The sequence below is a fragment of the Prorops nasuta genome, unplaced genomic scaffold, assembly GCF_024137725.1.
Source record: "Prorops nasuta isolate Cenicafe-Biocafe unplaced genomic scaffold, Cenicafe_Pnas_1.2 PNAS00005, whole genome shotgun sequence".
Lineage (NCBI taxonomy): Eukaryota > Metazoa > Arthropoda > Insecta > Hymenoptera > Bethylidae > Prorops > Prorops nasuta.
In genome coordinates this window covers 7,246,035-7,273,495 of record NW_027116802.1, presented here as the reverse complement: position 1 = coordinate 7,273,495, position 27,461 = coordinate 7,246,035, and the positions used below count along the sequence as shown (strand labels likewise).

Genomic DNA, 27,461 nt, shown 5'->3' with positions numbered 1-27,461 from the left:
AGACTTGAAATTTTGTTTTGAAGCGTATAAATAAACGAGCAACCGACAGCTTTATTCATTATTATTCTGTCATAATGGTACAAAAATTAAAGAATAATTATATATTGAATAGTTTTCAAAAGCTTTTCCAATAGCCAAGAACGGAAACTACGAGCGTTGATTATTTATCTTTGTTCTTGGCTATTGGAAAAGCTTTTGAAAACTATTCAATATATAATTATTCTTTAATTTTTGTACCATTATGACAGAATAATAATGAATAAAGCTGTCGGTTGCTCGTTTATTTATACGCTTCAAAACAAAATTTCAAGTCTTTAAGAAGATTTTTTGTTTACGGTGCACCGAAGAAGCCTCGTGGTCTAGGTGGTAAGGTAACCGCGTGGCGATTCGTGGGTCTGGGTTCGATTCCTGCCGAGTACTTTTTTTTTTAAGATTAAATTTTTTTTTTAATGACCATTGACTTACTAAAATCAATAATAAATTAATGAAATGCAGCTTTTACGGAAATAAGCGAAATATAACGATGAAATTGTAGTTAAAATAATTATTATATATCAAATACGCATTTCCTTAATTTATTATTGATTTAAATAAGTCAATGCTTATAAATAAATATGCTGAAAATCATATATAAAGGCATTTGGCTGCAAATGTAAATAACATCGAATATTGGTAGATTTTCGGTAAAGCGAAGCGGAAAGATTTTGCCTCGAATCTTCTGCTAGACGCTAACAGCGAGAAAGACAGAGAGGCCCGAGAGCGAGCGAAGCCAGTCGACACATGTACGCACGTTTCTACTTGTGTTCGTGACCATCGAGCAGCGGTAGAAGTGGAGATGGTTCACGCAAACGAGCCTGCATCTGTGGTTGTAAGTGGAGGGGGAAATTCTGCCTAAACGATCCCCCCACTGTAACGAATGTCCAAGTTCACCCATATAGTTATATGAGCCTGGGAGATCAGGAGTGGGGGCCGTTTAGACCTCCCCTCCCCAGACTGACCAGACTGGTGACTTTTTCACTGTGTGTATAAGTTGGAATGGTAAAGGTACATAAACTGTAAAAATTATAAAAAACAAGAGCAGACTTTTGGCCTCTCTAAAGGAATGGAGCGAGTGGAATCACACGATGCGACGATCCATACGCCATAAGATTTCTCATCCTAACATACAAAAGACATTTGGCGAGTAAAAAGGTCGGTTAGATGTAATTCAGTTTTCGCAAAATAATCGTGATTAAAAAATATGTTTATTATGGTCTACATAAGGTTTCGGCATGGAACATGTCAACTATAATTTTCTTCTTCTCAATCAATTTATAATGAAATACTGTACATAGATTACGATATTAGTGTAGTATATATATGTATACTCTTCATATGGCACATTATAAGTGTAAAGAGCTGAATAATTACGGTCATTTTACCACAAACAATGTCTTTCAAAAAATTTAAACTGTTTTGCTGTGTAGTATTTGTTGTGATTTCGCTCGAGATTTTATTATGGATACGGAAAAGAGAAGTGTGTTGAGGGGGAGAAGAGGGAGAGTTAGGAGTCAAAGAAGAATAGTGGGTTAGACATACGTAGTACATACATACTATATAAATATATATTATATATATGTATGTATAGGTATAAGTAGGTAGACGGAATAGTATCAATACTGATTTTGGAATGCTTCGTATTTCTTTCGACTGTGAATGTATATAGAGAGTAAAATATAGTATATAAAGTAGCAGGAGTGTAGTAGTAATTTTGGACAGTCTCACGATAACGTGCGAATCATCGATTTATCGATTAGCAGCAAATGAACAAGCGACAGAGTACTAATAGCAGGAGAGGAAAAGGAAAATCCAGTCTTTAGTTACAAATATCAATATTCGCCGTCACTGCTCAGATATTGATTGGATAAAGTATTGATCCAAGAAATATTTTCTGCAAGTGGGGCTAATTGTTTTATGCATACATACAACGTAGTATAGTATAGCGTAATCATTAATATTGATAGAAGAGATGAATAAGAAATATGTATAATAGGGGTATACCGTGATCAATTCGCACATTTCCACGAGCTAGCCCTCAGCAACGATTGCTAGGTACGCGCATTAATACTTCGCTTTAAGGTTTCTTACAACTTAAGAATGTGAAAAAATAAATAAATACTACGCGTACGTAATGTGTATGTGCAGGAATAGTCTCGCTTGTCATTTGGGTTTTGAACGGTGAAAACATGGAGTTAACTTTTTATCTCAATCATTTGTTGCAATCGTCGTTCCATAATTTCAACAGTAATTGATTTCGCCGTGCAAAGCCACAACTGTGTAACGAGCCCCGAACCGCAGTAATATTGCAATGATAACAACAATATAATTGCACTATAAATTCAATTGGTAATAAAAATACAGTTAAATATAACTAATACGATCGTACCCGACGATCTCTGCTTGCTCGTTAGTTCCATGGAAAATTTAGAAGCATGCATGTGTGATCGATAATTTTACATATCGAAAATAAAATTGAATCAGTTACTGCAGTCGGTGCTTTCCGTTACTTTCTAATTCTATTGTTAAAATCCACATTGGTTAACTATATGTATATATAATATGCAAGCAGATCTCGTACTATATTGTAATAATGATAATATTAGTATTATTAATCGTAATCATAAACTAGAACAATTACTTCTAATACAATAGCAATAATAATAATAATAATAATGATAATAATAAATGGTCAATCCAATAAAAATGGGGACGCAGTGCGTTACGCATATATAGGTTGTCGACTAGATTCTGTGTGGTGTGTATATATAAATATGTGTTTGTTTTTAAATAATCGTAGGTAGCTGTGTGTACGTAAGATTGCGTAGCTCTTTGCTTACTCATGTATATGTATTACGTAGATTCTTCTGTGTGTTATATGGCTCAATCGATTACGGCTCGTCTTCGAGGAAAGATATATGTATTTTCTATTCTTTTGGAACACTTCCAGTATCGCTATGTGTATATATATATATATATATATATAGCGTAATGTATCCGGAAAGTTCAGCTAAAATATTTCAAGATTCCGTCAGTAAACCTTATCGATTCTTCTTCCTCACCACTTTCCTATTAAACGCACAAAACTTGCTGGTACTTAAGCCGATCTTCTTACTCTTCCTCGTGTGCGTGTGTGTATGCATATATGCGTGTATATAATAGATGTATAGCTGTTGCTCCTGTACGTTTTCCTGTTGTGTGCCATTTCCTATTGAGAGCCCCTGGATTTACCGTGTGGTCCAGCCATGAGACATTCTTCTTTTTCGCCGTAACACTTTATTTCCTACCACCGAGCTTCAAAACTGCATCGTCGATGCTCTCTTTCTCCGCCTTCTCGGTCAACTGTAGCGTCTCGACGCAGCCAGGGAAGTATTCGGAAGTGAAACATTTCTGCCTGTGTATCAAATCGTTCTGTTAAATTGGTCTATTAATTCATTGTTGAGGATAGAGTTGCAAGGATACAGAGGGGGGGGGGGGGGTAAAGGGAGGGGAGGGGGGAGGGGAGAGAAATAGAGGATATTCTGGTTAATTCTAGTTGTAAAATTTTGTTTTAAAAAATCGTCCTAAAAATTGCCCAAAAAATGGTGGACGGATGTGCAGCCTGAAAAATTGTCAGCCATTGTGTTAGTCTGGAAAAATATGGAAATTATGTTAAAACCGACATCAAAAATATTTTGTCAGATAAAAAACTAGCAAAAAACAGGGGAAGACGAGGTAGTGGAAGAAAATTTGTTTTTGTACATTTTCATCTGCACTCATCACTGATGAGCACCATTAGCCCGGCAGCAGTCGCGCGGGGTCTTTAAAGACCCCAAACTATCAAAATTGTTCTTCTAAGTTATAAAACCCCAACTTATCGGCTGCAAACTCTTCTATACCTTTAAAGTAAGCCTTCGTAACCATGACTTCAAAATAAACTTTGCCATAAAACTATTCAGATGATAGAAGCGTTTATTTAAATTGTATTGGGGTCTTTCAATACCCCATGCGAGTTATCCCGTAATTATTTTTCCCATAATTCCCAAATTTCAAAATAATGGTAAGCAATGTTATTTATATTAATAAAAATCCTAATAAGTATTCGTTTATCTTCCTTTAACCGACATAATAAAATGTTATGAAGGGTGCTGTTCAGCGAGTAATTGATCTTCTAAATAATGATATTGAAAAGGGGGATGAAATATTAGATGAAGATGATGATGAAGCGGATAATTTGGAAGAATCACTTCATGAAACAAACACTGAAATCGAGCAAGATAGTTCAGAAAGCTCATCTGAGTTAGAATAAGAGAAAATGCAGAAATATTTACTGGGAAAAGACGGCACGCGCTGGCTGAAAACAGCACCAACGCCTCGAAATGTTCGCACAAGATCTGTAAATATAATTTCACATTTACCGGGCCCAATAGGTACTGCTAAACATAAAAAACCCAAATAGAGACTGCTTTTCAGCATTTATTGATGGCAGCATTGTTCGAGCAATAATTCACTGTACAAATATTTTTATTAGAACAGTAGAGCAAGAACGATATGGACGGCAAAGAGACACATGAGAAACTACCGTGAATGAAATAAATACAGTTATTGGGTTACTTTTACTTGCTGGTGTCACAAAATCACGTAATTTAAATCTAAGAGATCTATGGGACCTTAATAACCTTGGCGTTGCTTTATTTCGTTGTGCAATGTCTGAAAAAAGAGAGAGAGATTTACTTTTTTATTGCATTGCATTCGTTTTGATGACATAAGGACAAGAGAAGAGCGCAAAGAATTAGACGCTTTAGCACCAATCAGAGAAATTTTTGAGACCTTCGTAAACAATTGCGAAAATAATTATAGTCTCGGTGAATATACCACAATCGACGAACAATTGATAAATTTTCGAGGTAGATGTCGATTTCGTATGTACATGCCAAATAAGCCTGCGAAATATGGAATCAAAATTTTTGCTCTCACAGACGCACGAGTTTCCTACACCTCCAACTTGGAGATCTATGCCGGACAGTAACCGGATGGTCCGTATAAAATTTCAAACAAAGCAAGTGATGTTGTAAATCGTCTTGTCCGTCCAATCGAAAACTCCAAACGAAACTTGACAGTGGATAATTGGTTTTCAAGCATTCCCCTTGCAAATAATCTTCTAGACAAAAAAATAACTATGGTTGGTACTCTTCGATCAAATAAACGTGAGATACCACCAAATTTTGTACATCAAAAGAGGGAACTATACAGCAGTCAATTTTTATTCCAAAAGGATAAAACTTTAGTAATATATGCGTCAAAGAAGAAAAAAAATGTATTGATTTTATCTACGATGCATCATTGTAATACGATAGATCCCAAAACAGGCGATCGACGAAAACCCGAGATCGTAACATTTTACAATATGACGAAAGGAGGAGTCGATAAAGTAGACGAAATGGTAGGCAAATATTCTGTTACCCGTAAATGCAATCGGTGGCCGCTGAGAATATTTTCTCATATGATTGATATCGCGGCGCTCAATGCTTATGTGATTTATTTATCAAACAACGTCAGTACTACAGATACACGTCGAAGGTTCTTACAAGACCTTGGCCGATCTTTATGTGAATCAACATTGAAAAGGCGTGCAGAAGATGGTATACTACCAAGAGACATTCGATTTTTGGCAAAACAAATTTGCAACCATAATGGAATATTAGGAGATATTACTAATAAAGAACCGGAACCGGAAACTGTTAGATCGCGATGTGTTATTTGTCCGAGAAGTAAGGACGTAAAAATTAAAAGCAAATGTACAAAATGCAAAAAATTTATGTACATGAAACATATGTAAAGTATTTGTCATGATTGTTTTGGTCGTCTGAAAACGAATTTTCAACTTACTGACTCATCTGACTAAAACTGAAAAGCATCAAATATATCATTTACTTATTTTATTTTTGTTTTTATATAATGTTTCTATTACTGGTTGTATTCATTTTTAAAAGTTTTAATTAATGTTAAAATAAATAAGCGTACTTTAATGTGTTTTAGAAAATATTTGTTGTTTGATTTTGTTCAAATTCATCCATCTATAAAATCTATACTTCATAAATTTCTAAAAAAAAAATATGGCTTAAAAGATTCGTTGAACCTTTAACTTTGATATATAATTGATTATATTTGTGAACAATACTTGTAATTCTTTTCTTTAAGCACTTATCCTAACGAATGCATTTTTTGTTCCAATTTAATAGCAAGAAACCTTTAATAATATAACTATTAATAATTCGTTAATTAATAAAAATTGTCCTTGTCACCTTTAAGTATATACCATAAACAAGCCTTAAACTAAAAATAAATATTATTAAACTGCATATTTCCCTTATAAAAGCAAATTGATTTTGGGGTCTTTAGAGACCCCACGCGAGTTCTTATTTTTAAAAATTTCACGCGCGTGCTGCCGGGTTAGTGACAATTACCTAATCTCTTGTACACGAGACTTCGATCTTTTATAGATGTTGAAGAGCGTTTGTCGATAATTTTGCCCAGAGCCATGAGAGATTTGACGCGAACACAAAGTAAATACTTGGGGTTTTAAGCATAAAATAGCAGAAAAGCAAATTTTTTAAAATTATTTTATTGATAAATTTGCAAAAGAAAAAGCAAATGTATAAATTATTTAAAAAAAAGATTGTATAGGAAAATAATAGGAATAAATGATAGTAGATAGTGTACTCGAAGTTTATTAGTATGTTTGGATAGAACATAAAAGAACTGGATACTTGAATAAAGAGGAGAAAGAAAAAAGCTCGATAGGAAAAAATCATAAACATAAGAAAAGAAGCTACCTAAACCCCTGGATCGGCTCCGTGAAGTTGTTTGATCCACGTTTGGATCTGCGTTAATTCATCCTGCAGTAGTAATACATCTAAGCAGCCTTTGAAATAGTCCGACGTAAAGCAATCTTTCCTGAAAAATTCGAGAAAAAATCGTAGCATGTTTTGTAGATAAGAAGAAAATGGTCTGCTATCAAAATAGAGAATAATGTCTGGTACAGGTTGGCCCATCCAGCAAGCTAAAAACTGTATTAAGAAAAACAAATGAATAAGGAAAGGTGATTGAGAAGGTGACACGCGCGCGTCGATGAAAGCGATGCCAAGTCTTCCACGAAGTGCTGGTAAACAGAAGATTATTTCTATGAATTATTGTTTTAGCCAAGTTTCTTTTTCCAGTGTGAACGAGAAGACGATTCGACTGATTGATAAGAGTAGAAACGAACGCGCGTCAGCTAATAAAGGACGTGGTGTATTGGCTCGAGCTCGAGCTATAAATAGAAGAGAAATCTCATTCCGTTTGGATACGCGAGCGTGTGCGTGTGCTAAGCTCGTTTCAGTTGGCGTGCGATTCTGGTCTGGTGTTCGGCCACACGTGTTTAATCTTGCAAAAATAAGAGAAGAGATGAGATGAGAAGAAGAAGAAGAGATGAGAAATTACCGGCAAAGCGTGTGAAGCGAGGGTTCTCGGAATAGATTGTAGCAATCCTCGCAAATACGATCGAGACGGGCAAAGATGCTCCTGTCGTAGACTCCTTTACACTCGATGTCCATGAAAGACCTCTTGCTGAGGGAGCTCGCCGTTAGAAAAGGTCCGAGTCTCGATGGCTTGTATTGAGGATTGGCATTCACCTGGCAGACGGTGCAGGATAATGCAAGCAGCAGCAACGTCGTCGTCCAAGTAATATTAAGCAGCAGCTGCGATGGCAGTAGGCCAAGTATTCCTGTTCTTCTCCTCGTCGTTGTCGCTGTCGTCGACGTCCTCGTTGTTGTCGTCAGTGAACCGCAGGACGTAAACAGTGCATTCCCGCACGACAAAGTCGACGTCGATTGGCCGGTCTCCAGTTTATGCATCATCTGCGAGAAACAGAAGAAATCGATAAATGCTTTGCGATGAATGGAAGGAAAGTAAGAAGGAAAACAATTTTCAACCATTCCAAGTTCCCATGGGACTGAATCTCCTAGCTTCGAGAGGGTATCGTCCCTGTGAATTGTGAATGGACCACACACGGTTGGTGGATCGGGGGGAAGGGGGGCCACCGCCGGATCGCGAAGAAGGGTGGGAGGCCTCGGTCGACTCGACTCGACAACTTCATTAACCGCGTCCCTCCCCCCTCCACCTACCTCCCTCTATCCATCCATTGCTTCGTTTCGCGTCGCTGCGATCGCAGCGCGTTCCTTTTTGCTTTCTTTCAGAACGTAATCGTCGCTCCCGGGTGGTATCTTATTTTTAGCCCTGTCCGATTCTCAGAATCCTTCTCTTCTCTTCCCTTCTCTTCTTATTTTTCTTTTTCGCCTTTTAAGTTCTTTCTACTTATCAAACTCTTTCCCCTCCGTCTCCTATCGGGGGGGGGACTCTGCTAGTTAATTTACTATCTGTGAATACCTTGTTATATAAAACTTTTCAATGCTAAAATTCCTTATCGGGAGAATGATTTTCTTGGAATATAGTGAATAAAGCAATATGTGTGATCGACACATATATATAAGGTCGGCCATTTTTTAAAAGCTCCAATTCAAGCATGTGAGAAAACGCTTATCTGCGTGACTATTGAAGGTATAAAAAATTTGTTATAAGATATTTCTGAATGCCAATATCGAGAGGTCTTGAAGAGGTTTAATTTTAACATTTAATATGTTTTATGGTTAAGATGATAAGCGTCTTCTTCCATCTTTACTCTGGAACATTTTTAAGTTGCGATTCCTGTACATGTATAGTGTAATACATCTGTAAGTCCTGCAGGAACAGGAGAGGAGGACAGAGAGAAGGAAGAAGGAAAAAAGTGAATGAGGACCGGTTGCTGAAGCTCGACAGGTGTGCAGCAATCTGAAAATTGCCGCTGGCAAAAAGCCACATGCTCGTCAACAGTCGACACTTGGCCTCCCTCTAAGCAGCCCGGCATGATTCCAAAGAATTCTTAACGCTAGATCATCGCACGGTCGAAGAGAGGAAATTAATTAGCTATTTATCGTACAAAGGTACAACTTAAAATGTACAAAAGGTGAGGTAAATAGTAGAAATTGTAAGTATGTACTCTACAGAAAGATACAAAAATAATAATTCTACGAAAAACAGTAGTAACGATAAAAACAACAGCGTTGGATAAATGCTGAGATGGCCAAGTTAGACAGCAAAAGAAAAAGAGTGAGAGAGAGAAGATTAATTATTTATAGTACAAGGATAGAAGCCCCAATAATATACAATATAATAATATAAAGAACAGAAATTATTAGTATGTGTTCTTTCGAGAGATAAAATAATAATACTCAAAATGATAGTAGTAATAATAGAAATACTAGATATGAATAAATGCCAACATGGGCAACTAGTTTGTATGTATGAGAGAGAAAGACAGAGGACATTGCCTCTCGACAGGTGGTATATCTATATGTAGTCTACTACTATATAAACGATGACTCAATCGGAAGGACCGAGGAGAGTCTCTGAAAGAGAGCCATCGAAGCCTGAACCCAAGCTGGATCGGATTAACACATTGAAAGGAGTTTACACGATTGCGTGTTAATTGCCCCCCTTCCACCCTCCCTTCTTCGCCGGATGAGTGTTTCTCTGTGCGATGGCCTGAATGCGGGAGTACAACGACTCTGCTCTCGCACAACACAAAGCTATTTGGCTCGTTAGTATGAATGGAAGGGTAGAGATTGTATAGAGTCAGTATATGTAGGAGAACTCGTGGCACACCTGTTGAACATTCCTTCACGAATGCTTCAAGTACATATTACAATGTATTACTACTACTATAAACAGAAAACATTCCTCGCAAGAGAGCGTATGTGGGACAGGACAGACTACAGAGCAGACTTTGTTAAAACTGCTTACTTTCAGAATGGATCATAGTGTGCACTGTTCTCTCGCGAGCTGCAAGAAACAAGATGGAGTGGTAGGCTATGGAGAAAGAGAGAAAATAAGAGAATGTTCTTGTACTGCTGGCAGCTGCCGCGGTCGCCGCTACGCCACGCCACCAACGGAGTCGAGTCGAGACTCGAGATTCATCGAGCTAGCCCGATCCGCTCTCACGCACAAACACAAGGAACGCGCACAAACACTATCTTATGTAGCTGTAGGCGTACGCATGCAGCACGACTTGGCAGGGCAGACAGCTTGGCGTCCGTGGCTTGACTTGGCTTGGCTTGTCCTGTCCCCTCCTTTATTATTCTTGCGATATCATCGCACTTCAACTTATTCAAGTCAATTTCTAAGACTCCTTCTTCAAATATATGCACAGTGCAAAGCCAACAGCGGTCGAAACTACGAAAGCAAAACAAAGTGAAAGTCTTGCGTAATTTCCGCGCCATGGAATTCTCGACTCTCGGATGCTGCTCGAACTAAAGTTCTGCTCTGTTAAAACTGTTATTCGTAAGTATCTCGTTTGATGAGAAAAACCTTCTTGGGCCTTTCAATAATGGATCATTGTGTTCTTTCAGTAATTTTTTGGTTATTATTTACATCCGACGTACCACAGGCGCCTCTCGGTTCGTGCCATTTTAATCGCTGTGGACAAAACTGTTGACAAAGTTTTTGGACTAAGCTATTTTAAGTGTTTTTTTGAACATAGTAGCAAAAGGCACATTGAAGATATTTGGGATTTTTTCTCTTTATATTCTTTCAGCACAGTTGTTTAGTTGTTATTAGTATCCGATATGTGCCACAGGTGGCTCTCAACTTCTGGAATGATCAAAATAAGGGGGCGCGTGCATTTGTCGTCGTGAATTTCTCAACTCTCGGATGATATTCGAACCCGCCTGCTTAGCTTTGCTACAATAAAACTATTTTATTCGCAAGAGTCTCAATTAACCTTTTAAGGACGGGTAATTTTCCATTGAAATCGACCTCTTTTTGCGAAATTTAACTATATAAATTTATAGCTTGTATGGAGTCACCAATCTAACTGCTAGTCGTTATTTCGATTAGTCCCGTCTTGAGAGGGTCAATAGGAAAAATCTTCTCGAGTCTTTTATCAACCGATCTTCATAACAGTTCAGCAATTTTTTGATTATTATTTATATCCGAGACGTACCACAGGTGGCTTTCAACCTCTTGAATGATGAAAAAAGGGGACGCGCTTTTATCGCTTCGATTGCACACTTCGATTGTATTCGCCTTGGTGGTCGACGATTCTAAAATTAGACCCTGCCTGCTATTCTATTGAAAACTCGCTGCCAGTCAAGTGTGTAATGCTATATCCGTTCGCTCTCATGATCATCAATCTTTGCGAGTCTATGGCTTCATAATTGAAAGGGAAAAGCTATTAGTGAGATTAAATTATTTTAGGCTCAAGGGGGTGAAGGGGAATCGCGAAAATTCAAGTGAAAACTTTCTCAAAACACTGTTTATCGTATGGGGTAGAGTACAAACATATTTATAGAATTATATTGAGACTATTTTCTGCGCTATAATCGGTGGAACACACGAAAAGAAATGTATACAGTGGTAACTCGAGCTCGAGAGCAAGCACGAAGATGAGTAATATTATACGATTTTTAATCCCTTTCTGTCCTTTGGCATTGAATTTTAATATATCTTTCTCATTTAACATTTTTCATTACAAAACAACTTTATCCACTTGGTGAGTTTATTTAAATTATTTTAGGCACACAAAAACGAGAAGGGGAATCGTAAAATAATATTCAAGTGGAAAAAATTCCAAAACAATGTTTTTGTCGTGAGAGGCCGAACAAACGTACGTGTAGAATTAAATTGAGAATGTTACCTGTGCACACTATAATTGGTGGATAAACGAAAAGAAACGCGTACCTAACCTGTACATTGTTAGCTCGAAGTTGGGAGCATACGCAAAACGGGTAATTCCATGCGATTGTTAAGACCCTTCTGTTTTTTACAGCTTCGAATCATAATATTTCTCTCAGAATTGAATTTTTTTTTTTTTTTTTTAGAGAAAAATCTGAACATCGACTTTGTCCCCTCATCGACTTGACGAGTGTATTGGAGAATATTTATTACACGTTTGGGATGATATCACTAGTTCTGGACTCTGGTGTTCAATGTACATGTAGCGTGTCGTCCCTTAGGGACTCGAAGCCCGGGCTCGATCGATTCCACTGCAGAAGGATGCAAAAATGATGCTGCGAGGCAAAAGATTGAACAACGGCTAGCAAGAAAAGAGACTAGCCTCCTTGATTTGGTTTGTTAGCAGAGCAGCCTTCATTCCCCGTTAGTTTTCTGCATTTTGGTCACGCGTTACGTTTGTGTTAGACGGCTCGTCGCCACTGTTACCATGCTTGTATAGTTGCTACTTGCCAGTTCAATGACTTATCATCGCATCAATTTTCGATAAGTATATATACTACGTAATCTACGTCAAACGTTCACTTTAAATAGTTTCTAAAATACGGATTGCATGAAAGTTTTTCTTACAATGTGCAATTCACTTGTAATTGTTTTAAGTGTGGAAATGCTTTGAATATTCAAAAATGAAAACGTGATATAATTCATAGATTGGAAATTGTTTAGGGTGAGCAAAGTACGTGGATTACTTGAATATAGCGTTAGTCATTTAAAATACCCTAAAACAAGCACGTAGGAAATCATGCTTATCTCTCTAACTATTAAAGATATCAAAATTTTCCATAGTGCTTCTCTCAATACAAATAGTAAGATGCTTTGAAAAGGTCCTTTAAGCTAAAATTGAATATCTCTTATAGTTATGAAGATACTCACGTTTTCTTACATCTATGATCTAGAGCGTTTCAAGTGGCAGGCTCTACATACAAGTATGTATATACTGAAAGGAACATTGCAACATCTCTCCTATTAAACGGCCAATACACCACGTCTATTATTTACCAAGCGTTTTTTGTTTGTATCTTCCTCGTAACTCTGCATAATAATCGCCCGCTGTGTTGCCAATCGCTTCTCCGAATTCATTGAACGACTAGCGACAGTGGGAATATAGTATTTATATTTTGCTTTTGCATTTACTACGCTCACATCACGCTACGAGAGTAACAGTGGATCAATTTCAAATCTTTAAGAGCCGGGCCTTCCACCTATCGGTAAACGTTTTGTTAAATTTATTTGTTTTGGGGGTAAAGCTTAAAACTGAATAGTGTACTATAGTTTGCAAATTTTACCAATATGTGGAACAGCTGGCCCTAAGTCTATTATATAGCTTTACCTTTTTATTTGTGGCTCCTTCCTTATCTCTCGAGTAGTTCATGAAAATACTAGAGAAACAGCACTCGATTTACACTTTATCTTTAATCACTGCTCACTGAATGCTACTCTACCGATAAATGTATTACGATTTTTCCTTAATTATTATCTTCCTTCTCACGAGAGAAAGTGTACAGAGTCAACGCGAAGGATTAAGAAATTACCGATATAGACTTCGCTACTACATCCAAGACGCTCTGATATGGATCGCTATAATCTTTTCTCGTTAACTATGAGAGGGAAGTTTTAAATCGCGTGCGGATGGATATGGATTGGTATAATTTACTATATGTGTTAGTAATACACGTGTTTTTAAGTGTGCATACGTATAGGTTTACTTTAATGCGAGTGGGAGATATAGGAGGTACACCGCGTAAATGTGTACGTTTTGAGGTTAAGTAGGTGTGAGTGAAAAGGGAGATAGGGTGATAGAGAGGGGGTGGGGGAAAGATAGAAAGAGAGAGGGAGAGAGAAAGAGAGATAGAGAAAGAGATAGATGCGTCTCTCGCGGAGGTTCGAACTAACATTAACTAGCGTGGTGGACTGCAACCGCTTATAATATGGCCGAGGCGCGAACCAATGAAATCCCGCGCTCTTGCCAGATCCCCCACCTCCTCCTCTTCGACCCCCCTGCTTGCCGGCAACCTCACCGATCCCTTCTTCACTCTTCAGTCCTTTCCTTTCCTCTCCTTCGCGCGTAGAGACATACAGCATGGTGAAACAATACGCGAGAAGAGGGAAAAAGTTTGAGAAATTCTGCGTTACCCCTAACCCCTTCCTTTTGTCGACTGAAGCAGGGGAAGGAAGTATCCAGAAAGGAGCTGCACGCTCTATAGGAGAATGATCGAGCGGGAAAGTACTGAATTGGATTGACGTAGTTCGAAACGGTCCGTGACTAAGAAGAGTGTGTGGTAAAGTCACGATTTCGAGAATGTGAGAGAAGAATAGAGAAGTTCGGCTTAAGAAGGAGACGGGAAAGAATAATAGATTTGCGGAATTGGATGAATCTGTTGGCTGAATGGAATAGTCACGCGATGCCATTAACATATTAGATTGACTGCACTGCTATACTCTCCTGCCGCCTCTGTGAATTCAGGCAAATTCGACGAAACTCAAAGCAATTGATTTATGTATACTGACCATTGAACGCGTTATAGCACATATACGAATCAAGCTAAATTAACTGGCCTCATTCCTTCTTTTCTTATTCATCCCATACACACATGCGTATATGTATATCTCCCAACTGGCTGGCGTGCTCGCGCGCCTACAAGAATTATTTTTAATTGACACCCTGTTTCGTCGTTACGTGCTAAGTGAATCATTCGTGGAAAGTCTCATACATATTTAGCCGCGAGACATTATGCAACGGTTTGTGTTCCACTTACTGAGAAATTATATTCTCTAAGATGGAATAAAGCCTTGGATGAAGGTCTACAAAACTACAGAGTACTTAAAAAAATGTTATTTTAACATCAATTGCGTTCAATTAATAATTCGAAGTGCGGAAGCTGTTCGTTAAATCTTTATTGATCTTACTAGATACCTTTTAATGTTGCGTTTCCTGCTGGGATATTTATTAAAATTAGTTGTAATTCTCTCTCTCTCTCTCTCTCTCTCTCTCTCTCTCTCTCTCTCACACACACACACGCGCGCGCGCGCGCATACACACACGCACATACAAACAATGTTGCACTTTCTCCCGTCAGCTGTGTTTATTGAGAGAAAAACTGAAATGACTGTGTTAAATTTATTTAGAAAGGAAAGAGAGTAGCGCGGATACTCGAGAAGTGTATTGCTTACAAGACTGAAACTGACCAACTTCCCACGTCGATGACGGTTCCAACAAAGACAAAGACTGTTTTCGTTGACTGTTCAGCCGTTCTCACTTTCGGGACTCCCGTAAGATATCCTGAACTTGGGCCTGAAGCTTGTCAATCGACGATATCTCGCCATGGCTTCACCAAGCAGCATCGATAGATCCACTCACATCATTGTAACCATTCGTTGGTTGTTCTTGTTTTATCCGAAACCGGCAGCAGAGATGCTGTGAAATGAGTGAGTTGTACGCGCGAAAGAACTTTCGTATTGTATCGGGGAGCAGCGCGCAGGCACGTCGCTCGAGAGCTGATGGGTTTAATGTCTGTATCCGTACCAGTCGGTGTACGGTTCAGCCAATTTTCTCACGCCTTCTCTCTGCTCTGCGCTCGATCTCCACTTCTCCCTCCCTCGCGAACAAGCGAGCGAGTAAGCAAGCAAGCAAGCAAGCACGCACGCACGCACGCACGCACACTCGCACACGCGAGCGAAACCACTCCCCCTCCTCTCCCACCTAACCCTTCCTTCCTTTTCAATTGTCAAATTCTCGAATCCACATATCGCGCTCTTTCCTCCTAATCACTGTCGAGCAAAGTGTCGTTTAGTCACTGGCAGCTAGAAGGCGTTTCAGGCGACTCCCGTACGTACGTAGGCTGACCTCTATGCTTTTCAGCGCTAGATTTATTCAACGACGCGCGCGATAAGCCGCCCCGAACTTCCTTGCCAGGCAACGCTCTACTATAAATAACTGCGTCAACCTCCCTGAGAACGGAAAGTAGCTCGCCTTCGAGTTCCGTAAAGAATTCTCGGGATCGGTAGCGAGGCGGTCTGTGAAACGCGGAGAAACGTTAACGCGAAGAAACTGGCCGGTACTCTCGCTCGGGAGTCGGGAGTACTCGGGAGAGTCCAGAGTCAGAGCTTCCCCTCCCCCGGAGCGGAGCTGGCGATCGACGGCTGACGGCTATAGCGGAACGAGAGGTCCCCCTATCTCGCTGTAGCTCTGACCATTGGTTTCATTAAACAATGCGAAGAAATAGCTATTAAACGCTATTAAAATAACGAAAGCAGCGCTTACCTGATGGGTTGATCGGGTTGGCTGGTTCGTTCGGTTGTTCTCGGTTCAGTTCGGTTCGGTTCGGGTCGGGTCGAGTCGGTTGAAGACGCGTGAGCCGTGAAGCTTAGCGGTTTTAAGCAAAGAGTGTCGGTCGGGTGGACGGATGGACGAACGAGGAAGTTGTGATCGCGGCGTCGCGACGTCCCGCGTTTAATATATAGCTCTCCACGGGTGGCCAACGTCGACGTCGACGTCGACGTTGACGTTTACGTTTACGTTTACGGTGGCGCCCTGGCAATCTTCACCACCGACCACCTCCATAACCTCCTCTTCCTCCTCCTCCTCCTCCTCCTCCGCTTCTTCTCTTAGCTCTCTGTCTCTTGACGAAACACGCCCTCTCTCTTCCCGCCCTTCCATGAGTTTCTTACCACCAGGTAGCGGATTAGCGGTTGCCACATGACAGAAATAGAGCCAGCCTATTTACCTACATGCGCGCATGCACGAAAAACTGGCCCCCTTGCAATCCTTCTCATGGTGCTGTGGGGGTAGCGACTAGCGAGTAGCGTCCACTATATAGCTAATATAGCGCGACGACGGTTATTCTCCACGCGCGCCCTCTCTTCTTAAATTGCTCCTCATCAGTCTCATCATCTCTTCTGCTGCGTTTTATTCCGTTATTTCGTCATTCCGCCATTTCGAGACCAAGGGGATGATGATGATAATGATTATGAACATACGGAGGAGAGCGTCTGACCTTGCGCATAAGAAATACACAGCTTTGCAGAGCTTTGCAATATAATTTTGTCACGTGAATGAGAAGCTCTCTGCCGGTTGTTTGATTAAAGGGGGATCAGCATTTGTGGAACATCCCACCATGTGAAATCCTCCATGGAAAATTACTCGATTCGAAAAAAGTAACCTCTCTCTTTCTCCCTCTCCCTTTCTGCGAAAAACTGATCGATTCGCGTTTGCAGCTCATCCACGCCTCTAAATTATGTAAAAAGTGAGTTTTCTGTCAGACAGCCTTGAATAGTTCATAGTCTTGTTTATCTTTTCGTATTTATCGTAGATTTCCTTGTGTATCAGGGGTACGGTTAATCTGCATATTCGCGCTCTTATATGTATACATATAGTATACACAGAGATAACTGTTAAAACAAACCAAACTTAATACAATTAAATTCTACCAATGGAAATTTTGTTGAATAAGCAAATTATTAATAATAATTTACATTCTACAAGGTCTCTTTAGAATATATTTATTTTTCAGGCTGCAACACCTGGATACACCTGAAAATCATAGAATCAAATTGCTATCGATGAAATATTTGTGCCACCTGGTATGAATCTACTAATTGGACGAATTTCAATGTTCTCTCTCAAATTTCAATCTGAAAATCTGATCAAGCTTCTTTCAAGGATAATTTCGAATATTAAGCTTTGTTTTATTATTGTCTAAATAATTTTTTATTGTAGCGCCGAAATCTAATGATATGTATAGCGTTGTGCCATATATCTACAACTACATAATAATTAACTACAGCAAGGTTATATTGACGTAGAATGTGTATTTTATTACAATTAAAACTTGTTAAACAGTACGAGCCTTTGCACCAAGTAACAAGGGAAAATATAGCATTGCGAGAAAAGACATTTACAAATTATCTATATCTCATCCAAATGATAAAACGTGTATAAAGAGGGAATTTTATTTCATAGTTTGTTTTACAATTTTCCATCTAGTTCTTAAATAAAACTTCTTTGATTCGAGATTTCTTATTTGTCGAATAATATCCAATGAGGCAAATATATTGCTAAGCGAATCTTCGCTTTGTCTCATCTTTAGCTTTAGAAATTATTTCAGTTGACTGGTATAATTAATCTATACTATGGTATATAGAAACCGAGTAAGGAAAGTATCGTTTGCAAAGTTTTTCTTGCCCGCGCTGGGTCCGGTTTATCTCGAAGAGGTGCATGCAGTTAAGCAGGTGCCAAGCTGTCTGTCTGCCAGCTAATATGGTATTACTATCCCCCCATTACGAGTAAAACTGCCGGTGAGACTGATGAGAGTCGCACGGATGCATGCATGTGGCATGTACCTGCCTCGTAGCAATAACGCGAGCCCGCCGACCATGATCGGAAGATCTCCTTACTCGCGCACTGTAAGCTTATATAAATCTCGGCTTACAGTGCGTCGAATAATTTCAGATTTTTAAGAATAAACTCCTTGAGAAGTATCACAAATTCTTTGGTTTGTTTTCTTTTTTTCAGACTGACGAATTAATGCGGGAGATGATTTGGTCGAGGAGCGTCCTTATAACGCATCCTTTCTCCCGTATCAAGTCATCCTCAGGATCATATTGCGGCAGTTCCGGAATTTTACTCTCGGAGAATTGGGTTCTGACGCACGGATCTACCTTGAATCCAGTGGTCGGTCAAATAAACCAGATTTTCGACTTTCTCACCAGCATGGATGCAGGCAAACTCACTCTGCTGCCCACTCAAGTCGTTGAGGAAACTCCATTCGAGATCTTACGAGAATGTTCCGCTTGTAGCGACGCTACCAGGGTACATAAGACATAAAACGTTCTTCTTTGTAGTGGCGTGTTGTGCAAGACAGTACTCGTGATTCAAATTTTATTCACATTCAAAGCAAAATATTCTATTAAATCTTTTGAATTTTTTAAGTGAAATAAAGTCCATAACCAAACCGGTAGTTTATAGGTTAATCTTTAACTACGGAATATAGTGTTATAGCAATTTAACAGCTTTATAGATTTTTTTTCGTTTTAAAAGATACCTTACAATTTACCGTATGAGGCGAAAGATTAATAAATCTATCGAAATAAATATTCCAACGATCGAGTCATTTTATTTTAAAGCGAATAAAGTGATTATTTACAAACTTTAATCATGATAGCTTCTGTACAGGAAATCTATATAATTTACTTATGCTATCGTTAAATAATTACTTTTAAAACCTGGAATTACACCATTTTAAACATTTAAAGCTTAATTATTCTTTTCTTTTTTTTTTTAACGAACATACATTTACTGCAAATAAGTGTAGAATATAATTGCAATAAATATGTATTCATTTGAGCAAAAAACTAGTGTAAAACTATTTTTCTTCCTCAAATGATTTATTAATTTTTACGTCATCTGTATTATCGATTTTAGCAATAACTATATAATTAGAGCGTTTCTACTTATTACTTCCTCTTTCTTGCCATCTGGCGTATACAAAGCTAGATAAAAAACTTTTAAATTGATGTATCACATTAAAAGATATATACGACTGGAAATACTAGGTTAAGTTAACCCATGCGCTGTAAAATCCTAACACGATTACAGTGCTGTGTAGCTGAGGGTTAATCTATATGCAAATCACTTTACTTTTTCTCTCTCCGTAGGAACAATCCAGTCAACTGTATCTAGTTGCTGCATGGAAATGTGATCTGCTGCAGCTGACCCTACTAGATGTTCTCGCCACGTGGACTTTTGATAGATCGTCGAGGCACAGTCGAGATTTGATGCCTATATTACTTATATTCGAGATTAAAAATCATCTTAAGAATGCCACTGCTACGAAAGAACATCAACAGCAAGAGAAAACAATAAGAATCCACAGGGTTCTTACGAATCTATATAAGGAGATTGCTGAAAATGATCCTGTTCGAGGGTCGATCGTCGAGATTGAGGGAACACCATTCGGTAACCGAATTTTTTTCAATTCAACGTCACGAGGCATCATCGGTAATCTAATAGGAACTAGAAAATGCATCGTTATGACGGATGCTAGTGCTTTTCCTGGCTGCCAAGGTGGCCCCCTCTACATTCTCAGGGACAGCGATAATAATCGAAAAATTCTATGCGGTATGGTGCTGTCCTCGGTGAGTTGGTGCGAGAACGAATGGGTCGATTATACATTGGCGGTTAATCTAACCTCGTCTTTACGGGAGATTCTGCTGAAAGAAGACTTTTCAATAACTGCAGTTGCACGAGAAACCCAATTACTACAGATAGCCAGCTATACAGATCAATTCGACGAGAGCGTAGCGATAGTAAGGTGCGGACGTCACTGGGGTACTGGTATATTTTTGGATAAGGCTACAGGCAGCTTTCTTACTTGCTCGCACGTCGTTAAAGAGGTAAACATAATTGAAGCCTCTCATTGATGATTTTTGCTGAATCAGCTAGATAGTAAAAGAGGAAAGAATATAAGTTGTAACACTTGTGACAAGTGTCGTTGCGCCGATCGCGCTCTTTGTTTTATGTCAGGCGTCATTGGAGAATATGGACGTTAGGGTCGTGCTGCGTAGGGGTGAGTGCAGATCAGACGCGTGGGCGAAATTGGTCTACAAGACGCCCGAGGGCAGACCTTACGACGTTGCTCTATTGAGAGTCCAACCACAAGACTTGGCCCCCTCGCTGAGGCCCATCAAGCTCGCTGATAATCCCCCATTCAAAGGTAAAAGAAATCATCGTTAAAGCCACATATATATTTACTACGTATGTGAACGCGTGTGTGTACGCGTTTAATACCCTCTCGCTATACAGATAGAATATACCAATCAGCTATCGTTGGATCGTTAATCCTTCAAAGAGTCGTTTATTGATAAAACTAACTATAGCGTATACTTTATATATGCTCCCTTATTATTATCACCATGACGATCATCATCATCATCCTCCTCCTCTGCAAAAACTCTGTAGTAAGGTGATAATGATGCTTATTATTATTACTATTATTGTTATCGTCACGGTAGGTAGTAGTAAGAAGTACGAAGAGGCGGGCGGTCAGACAGAAAAGCCTTCTTCTTGACTGTTGACGATAAGCGGATAACGAGGAGACAAGATTAATCCTTGTATTGTTAATCCGCCAAAGTGGCGCCTGATGCGCATTCTACAACACTGACCTTATTCCATCGACGCAGAACTAACATCTAAATTAGGCCAATTGCTGCTTTGCTACCTAGGATCGGAATTAGCCTCTATACAGTTTAGTCCGCCTTTAGTCTCTCGTACCGTAATACTCTACCTCCTTTTCATTAACCTCAAAAGACTCTTACCACCAACTGTCTTCCACTCATTTTTTCCCTTCATTTCAATTAGGCGAAGCAGTGCTTTCAGTGGGCTTTCCATTAATATCTTCGACGAACGCTACCCTTACCAGCGGCAACGTCTCTAAGTCACTGGCCGCCATGCTCCAAACTACTTGTTGCGTTCAAAGTGGCGCTAGTGGTAGCCCAATTATTAGGCCCACCACGGGCCAAATGCTGGGAATGATTATTTCCAATGCAATTTCTGCAAACTCCATTCTCTATCCGCGTCTCAGCATGGCGATACCCACCACTGTTCTCAAGCCAATTTTACAACGATACTGGAACACAGGGGGTATTTCAAATAATTATACATCTTTACTATTTTTTTTGTCTAACATGTAGTATATAATATCATTGCTGCCTTTCTTCGACAGACCCTAGAGTTTTAGAAGCATTCGATTGTCATGATTCAGCGATTCAAGACGTTTGGGACCTGCGTGAGCGTCTACCCCCATCCAAGATATAAGCCTTTCAATGTACAGAGAACCGTCGAGGATTCGGGAGCTGAATAAACAGATGCTTTTTGCATGATTTAATTTTTATATTTCATTAAGTATCATTGTATCATACGGTATTGCTTCTCTTTCCACTTACGACCTTAAGAAGAAAAACAGAAATAGAATTGAATGAAAAGAAACGAAACACAAATTGCATTGTATGCATATTGTGTGTAATACGTGGTCCATGTGGATGGACCAGTTGCTATTGACAATCGCATTTAATTTTATCTATCATTACAGCATTTTTGCTTTGTAGATATTATTATGCATTATTATTATATGTATATACAGAATGAATGAATAATCGCTATGAGCCTAGTATCTTTTTCGTTTTTTTTATTCTCACTCTTATACTCCTCCTCTATCATTTGTTTTGGTAAGTCGTACCGTATAAAATCGACCAAAACCAAAACCTTATGATATAAGCAAACAAAGAAAGATTTTTACGCCAATGAGCATATTTAAAAAACATTGCTGGACTCATATTTAAACAATACTCTGCTTTGTTCGAGCTCCCGAGTATTTTACACGAAATATTTGTATCACTTGATTTTCGAGATTCGCGGGTATCAAATCTAAAAACTCAGACAACCACTCTCATATTGACCATCGATACTCTGGCTACAAAAAATTTACAGATGCATGCATACTTATGTGATTCTTCATTGCTCTTTCAATATCTGATCTAATGCAGCCTGCAATACTCCAAGAGCATTTGTAAATGTTTTGCTTTCAGAGGTGGCAGATGCTTGTCCGTCCCAGGCAAGGTGAAATACAAGTACTGCACGGACATATAATATCAATAAATATATGATTGTATAATATTTATATATTAGGTTCTTTTATAGACTACAATATATATATACACGCGCTATGGATGGATTTTTTGGAAACGATTCCAAAGTATCGTAGATCTCTTTTTGAATCCAAAGGTATAAGTACGCTAAACCTAATGGTAGCTCTCAACGACTTGTTGTCTATTGTCCTTAGTCATTCTAATTCCAATGGAAAAGTAAGAAAATAGCGATTCCGACGGGGATATTTTCAATGATCTTGCGACTGCATTTGGCTAGTTTCACTCGGCTTATCTCAAAACAGACATATCCAATGAAAAAAAGCAAAACAGAAAGGACGGAGAAAGGATAAGCGATTTGGTTCCTGTTAAAGTGTCAAGTACAAAATCTGATGACATCGATGATGTAAAATGTCAACTTACTTCACTTTCTTACTTTCTGTCTCATTCGTTTGCTCCCTAAATTAAGGGGGTTGAGCGTTAATTAGACTCACACATCCAATTTTACAAATACCAGATCAAAACTGTCGCGAAGCTAATGCGTGAATTGATTCACAAAATATCTAAATAAAAATTCTAGAGTCACAATCGTTGCTTTGCATATACACTATAGTACACGTTAATTGTTCAGTACTATCACATGAAAATTTATACATGCATATACATATGTACGCATGTATAGTATAGCTTAATCCGTTACCGTTACAACCCTAATATTTAAAAGACTAGATTTATTCGTTGGAATAATCATCAATCTCATGAATCAGCACATATCCGAAATCTATTAAATAAAAGGAATGTATAAAAATCGTTAATTGTCTTGACAATTAACAGTGGGTTGTTCTACTTAAGTTCACATTTGATTACTTTTTCCTACTGTTTTTCAGTAATTCAAGTGAAACAATCTGATAGATTTGCAGATCTCATAAAGTTGATCGTTTGTTCATTCATATCCTTGTTGACACAGCTGATTGTAAGTGAAAAGCCTTTACTTTCCGAATTAGAGTAAGATTCACTGTTGATATCCGTTTGTTTGACTTTGCGCCTCTTGACTGTCTATACTGTACCCCGTAATGCTATCGGGACTCTGCAGAGACGCTGCGTAAAGTGGATTTACGGGAGTAGCATTCGTGGCGAACTGGGTTGAATCATAGACACTGTGATTCTGCGAACAAAAGAAGACACCCTTTTGCAAAAATACTGCTTCGAATTAAGAGTGCGTTCATGTTTCTGCTATCAACGATACTGTGTACATATCTCAAACAATTTTCTATGCGTAGCAGCGTTGATAGTGCTAAATAGCGTGCTTCTCGAACGTACAATAAAATAAATTCTATCTCCAAAATATTCCCATTACAATTCCAATTATTTTCAAACAAAACAAATAAAAGTCAATCATTATAAGCAAGAAAAGAAAAATTATGGAAACCCTTAAATTGCTCATCCAACGACGAAGTCCTTTGGAAACAGAGAGAAAAGAAGCATCTAGTTTAAGCGAAATAAATAAAACCATTGTGCATTGGCAAAAGGTTTAATAAAAATCTTCTAAGCATGCTGTGTACACAATTAAGGGTAAAAAGCTCTTGTGCAATATTTCTATTCTACTGTTACTGTTAAATTTAATTACGTCCACGCTGAAAAAGCATTCCACTATATTAATAAAATCACACTAAAAATCATTCGCATTACCTTACTACATTTCTATTGAATAACGTTGATGATAAAGAAACTTTACAAAGTCTATTCAAGTGTAGTTAATATTAAGGGTTTTTTATGCATAGGAGAAGTTCTCGTTTTACATCTTCTGTGTGTTGGATGATTTAGGAGATCCAGATGACGAGGTGACTAACAAGCATTTATTCAAACTACTTGATTCTAACTTTCCAGGAACTTTGTCCTAAGGCACGCCAATTTCTTTTGATTTAGGAGATTTCAAAAGCAATTTTTGCATCACATTTGAAATATGTTTTACGGCAGGAGCCGACAAATTGCCTTCATCTTTAAGATTTTCGCTATTCAAATTGCACTCTAAACTATCTTTTAACGATATAATACTTAAGATATTCTGACCAGGCTCTTCTAATATACCAACAGTTTGGAAATTTTCTGTATTCATTGATCGCGATGGATTCAAAGTATCACTAGCTTCTTCATCCGATCGCAAAGTAAATTCGGACAATTGCTTTTGAGAATCTACCAAATCAGTGGATCTTTTTAAAGAGCCTTTGCCAAGATTTGACATGGTTCTCGTTGCATTGTGTTTTTTCGCGACATTCCAATTGCTTTTGTTGATGTTGAAAACTTTAGTAGAAGCAGGCAAATGTAACGAGACTCTTGGTCTTCGAGCCGATGACTTCAAAGCCTGTGAATTGTGTAAAGCCATGTAAATGGATGGATTAGTGACCTGGTATATATAATCGCTGTCCGTCCTTAATGAGGAGAAGCTTTGTTGATGAGGCAATGACACCGTATCTTCGTCCATCGCATCGTCTACTTGTGCTTTGTAAGAAAAATTTATCAATGGCTGCGATACTCTGAAAAATTAAAAGAATGAGAAAATAACTAAAAAAGCTACAATAGCATAGAACGTAGAATTTAATGTTTATTATAATTATATATTTTGTGCTTACCCAAAGAATTCTGATAGGAAAGTGTGATATACGAGCGGTGTGAATAGTGTTAGATAAATAACTGCAGTAAAATCAACGATGCACAGACCAATAGGATTTTGCGTATAATTAAGAAGACCCGCTCCAATCGATTGTGTCAAGTCTAATGCGGCCAATGTACCCGCGTATACGTAAAAACTCTTTTTCGCTAAAAATATATTTTTAGATTAAATTTCAAAATTTGTATAATTCTTCAGTGAATCCAACTTACTTGGAACTGCTAGGCGATCTCGCAATCGTGTTCTTGGCAGTATTAATATAAAAAGATATATCTAAAAAAATAAAAAGCTGCATTGTAATTTTTAACTTTTCTATAAACAAAATATATTTTCAAATGTAATTTTCTCTATCCTCTCACCATAGTAAAGACAAGACTACTGCAAAACCAAAACATCATTCCTCCATGTCCAAATACATAAAAATCTCTACTAGGAATACGAAAAGTATCATCTGGTAAAACAAATTCTAAGGTTCCTTGGATGATGGTAAACGCCAGTGCTATAAAAGATGTGGCTAACAATACTCTCCGTATACTTGAATGACTGTCTAGGTGTCCTAAGCATAAGATAATTAGAGATGAATACAAATGATTTTAATAATGTTTATCCATAATGGTAAGGAAATACTTACCAAAAGCTAATCCAAATATGACTACACTCATTTCAGTGGATAATAAAAAAAAGCGTACAGTAACCCACAGAGCTTTATCAGCTTTGCCGCCAACTGGGGCTGCTGCGTTCACTGTCATAGATACGATACATCGTATCACAGAAATCACTATATTACATAATACAAGTCCATAAAATGCTAAAAATATTGGGCTGCTAGTAGCACGTAATTTAAGTCTAGCACGATTAAATCTCATTAGCAGGAATAGAAGAAACAGTAAATTTGGTACAAGTATAACAACATCCCATATTCGTACTCTGAAAATGAATAAAACGGGTAAGATGGACTTCTAGAAATAAGATTTTCAAAGACTTACCCAGAGGGTTGTATTTCTTTGTAAAGAATGAGTTTGCAAAAGTGTTCTTCGTCATCTGCAGATGAGCTTGCATTGGGTGTCATGGTACTACTTAAGTCTGATAATTGATGCCAGCCCTCAGACACAATTTCATGCTCTGCAGCGTACATAGTTCACCTTCAAATTATGCTCTTAATTCATTCCATCTTTTGGTTCATATCAGACTAATAATGAAACACAATATTTATGGTTTAGCTTAAATTGCATAATATCTACTTTGGTGATAGTAATACGTGAAGGAAAGAGGCATTTGGAGCATTTAATAAGCTCAACATAACCTAGTAGTAGCAATCTTTTCAAAAATGCCTTTATTTGGCACACATTTATGTTATATGCAGAGATAACAATAAAGGTTTAACGAGAGTAGAAAGAAATCGAAAGAAAGTAAAATTTGTAAATCAAATCAATTGAATATCTCTCGTCCGATATTAGTGGCTCTGCTTTGGGATACCAATTATAATATGCTTTATCAGTACCAAATGCCCGTGGTCACGAATGAATTGCTGTATGGTAAACTGGAGATGAGCAGGTTGTATACATGTACTGCGAGAGATTCGAGAAACTTGTCAAAATGTCACTTGTCAGCTATCCCTGATTGTCATTGTCTGCCATTGTCTCAATTGTTTGCTTGGTATGGTCGTATGGTTGCTGCTTACTAAATCGCACTGTCGCGAACGAAAATGGTAGTTTTTAAGGCGTATTAACCAGGAAATCTGTAGTAAACCAATACTATATGATCACATATAATTCAATAAAATACTACGACACTGTATATACGTATGGTTCAATTCCTTCGCGAGCTTTCAACACTTACTCCCTTCAGTGTACTACAATGGATTGCATGAAGAAGATGAGCTCTAATTTTTTCTTTTGAAATGATATTTTTACTTTATGTAAACCGTCAAACCTGGTTTAATCTATACAGTCTCTCGTGATAAAAATTAGATGGAACGTTTAATAAGGGCTTAAATACTAAGAACGTTAACATGTATTAACACAGTATCAATGAGTCTCTGCCTTGATTTGTCTATCCATGCTCCTTTCATTGCTGTGACTGCTGTTGTAACTGTAACGTAACCAAAAGTAACAAAAACCAGAGTACTTTAAACCAATAAGAAGCAATGCAGCAAAAAGCGCACGCGATTGCGACTGCATTACCGCAATCACAATTCACGCCATTCAGGCAATTCACGGAATGAATCAAAGAGAAAGTAGTCGTTCGACAGTTTGCCTACATATACCATTGTTTA

The 27,461-nt window shown here is 38.2% G+C and overlaps 3 protein-coding genes across 17 annotated transcripts in view; 1 reads left to right on the top strand and 2 right to left on the bottom strand.

The window, feature by feature from the left end:
* Nucleotides 1-22,046, top strand: part of LOC136773252 (peroxisomal leader peptide-processing protease) — a 32,834-nt gene extending 10,788 nt beyond the window's left edge. For 2 of the 6 annotated variants that reach the window (XM_066726769.1, XM_066726768.1), the window contains exons 2-6: nucleotides 18,392-18,688; nucleotides 19,534-20,271; nucleotides 20,402-20,591; nucleotides 21,236-21,517; nucleotides 21,600-22,046. In XM_066726769.1, the coding sequence (XP_066582866.1) occupies nucleotides 18,404-18,688; nucleotides 19,534-20,271; nucleotides 20,402-20,591; nucleotides 21,236-21,517; nucleotides 21,600-21,691 (1,587 nt within the window). In that variant the 5' untranslated portion in view covers nucleotides 18,392-18,403 and the 3' untranslated portion in view covers nucleotides 21,692-22,046. Of the gene's footprint in view, nucleotides 1-10,226; nucleotides 10,432-11,747; nucleotides 12,247-17,010; nucleotides 17,124-18,391; nucleotides 18,689-19,533; nucleotides 20,272-20,401; nucleotides 20,592-21,235; nucleotides 21,518-21,599 lie in introns of those variants that run through there. The other 4 variants (XM_066726772.1, XM_066726770.1, XM_066726771.1 and 1 more) reach the window with 4 other exon arrangements.
* On the bottom strand, nucleotides 1,712-13,727 carry ITP (ion transport peptide). Of its 3 annotated transcripts, none has more exons than XM_066726800.1 (4): nucleotides 13,211-13,722; nucleotides 7,498-7,913; nucleotides 6,852-6,972; nucleotides 1,712-3,430 (listed from the first exon to the last, which is right to left on the bottom strand). In XM_066726800.1, the coding sequence occupies exons 1-3, from the start codon at nucleotides 13,250-13,252 to the stop codon at nucleotides 6,852-6,854; spliced, it is 579 nt and encodes a 192-aa protein (XP_066582897.1). In that variant the 5' UTR covers nucleotides 13,253-13,722; the 3' UTR covers nucleotides 1,712-3,430. The 3 variants fall into 3 exon arrangements, 2 of the variants coding, with proteins under 2 accessions (XP_066582897.1, XP_066582898.1); XR_010822588.1 differs by having other exon boundaries at nucleotides 3,295-3,430; nucleotides 6,483-6,972; nucleotides 13,211-13,721; XM_066726801.1 differs by lacking the exon at nucleotides 6,852-6,972 and having other exon boundaries at nucleotides 13,211-13,727.
* Nucleotides 21,752-27,412, bottom strand: LOC136773253 (transmembrane protein adipocyte-associated 1 homolog). 8 transcript variants are annotated; one of them, XM_066726782.1, is made up of 7 exons: nucleotides 26,173-27,410; nucleotides 25,818-26,113; nucleotides 25,546-25,742; nucleotides 25,399-25,459; nucleotides 25,149-25,335; nucleotides 24,923-25,052; nucleotides 21,752-23,683 (listed from the first exon to the last, which is right to left on the bottom strand). In XM_066726782.1, exons 1-7 carry the CDS (start codon nucleotides 26,319-26,321, stop codon nucleotides 23,531-23,533), a joined length of 1,173 nt encoding a protein of 390 aa, XP_066582879.1. In that variant the 5' UTR covers nucleotides 26,322-27,410; the 3' UTR covers nucleotides 21,752-23,530. The 8 variants fall into 8 exon arrangements, with proteins under 8 accessions (XP_066582879.1, XP_066582872.1, XP_066582874.1 ...); XM_066726775.1 differs by lacking the exon at nucleotides 21,752-23,683 and having other exon boundaries at nucleotides 24,031-25,052; nucleotides 26,173-26,375; nucleotides 26,688-27,412; XM_066726777.1 differs by lacking the exon at nucleotides 21,752-23,683 and having other exon boundaries at nucleotides 24,031-25,052; nucleotides 26,173-26,940; nucleotides 27,026-27,412.
* Nucleotides 27,413-27,461: the final 49 nt, after the last annotated feature.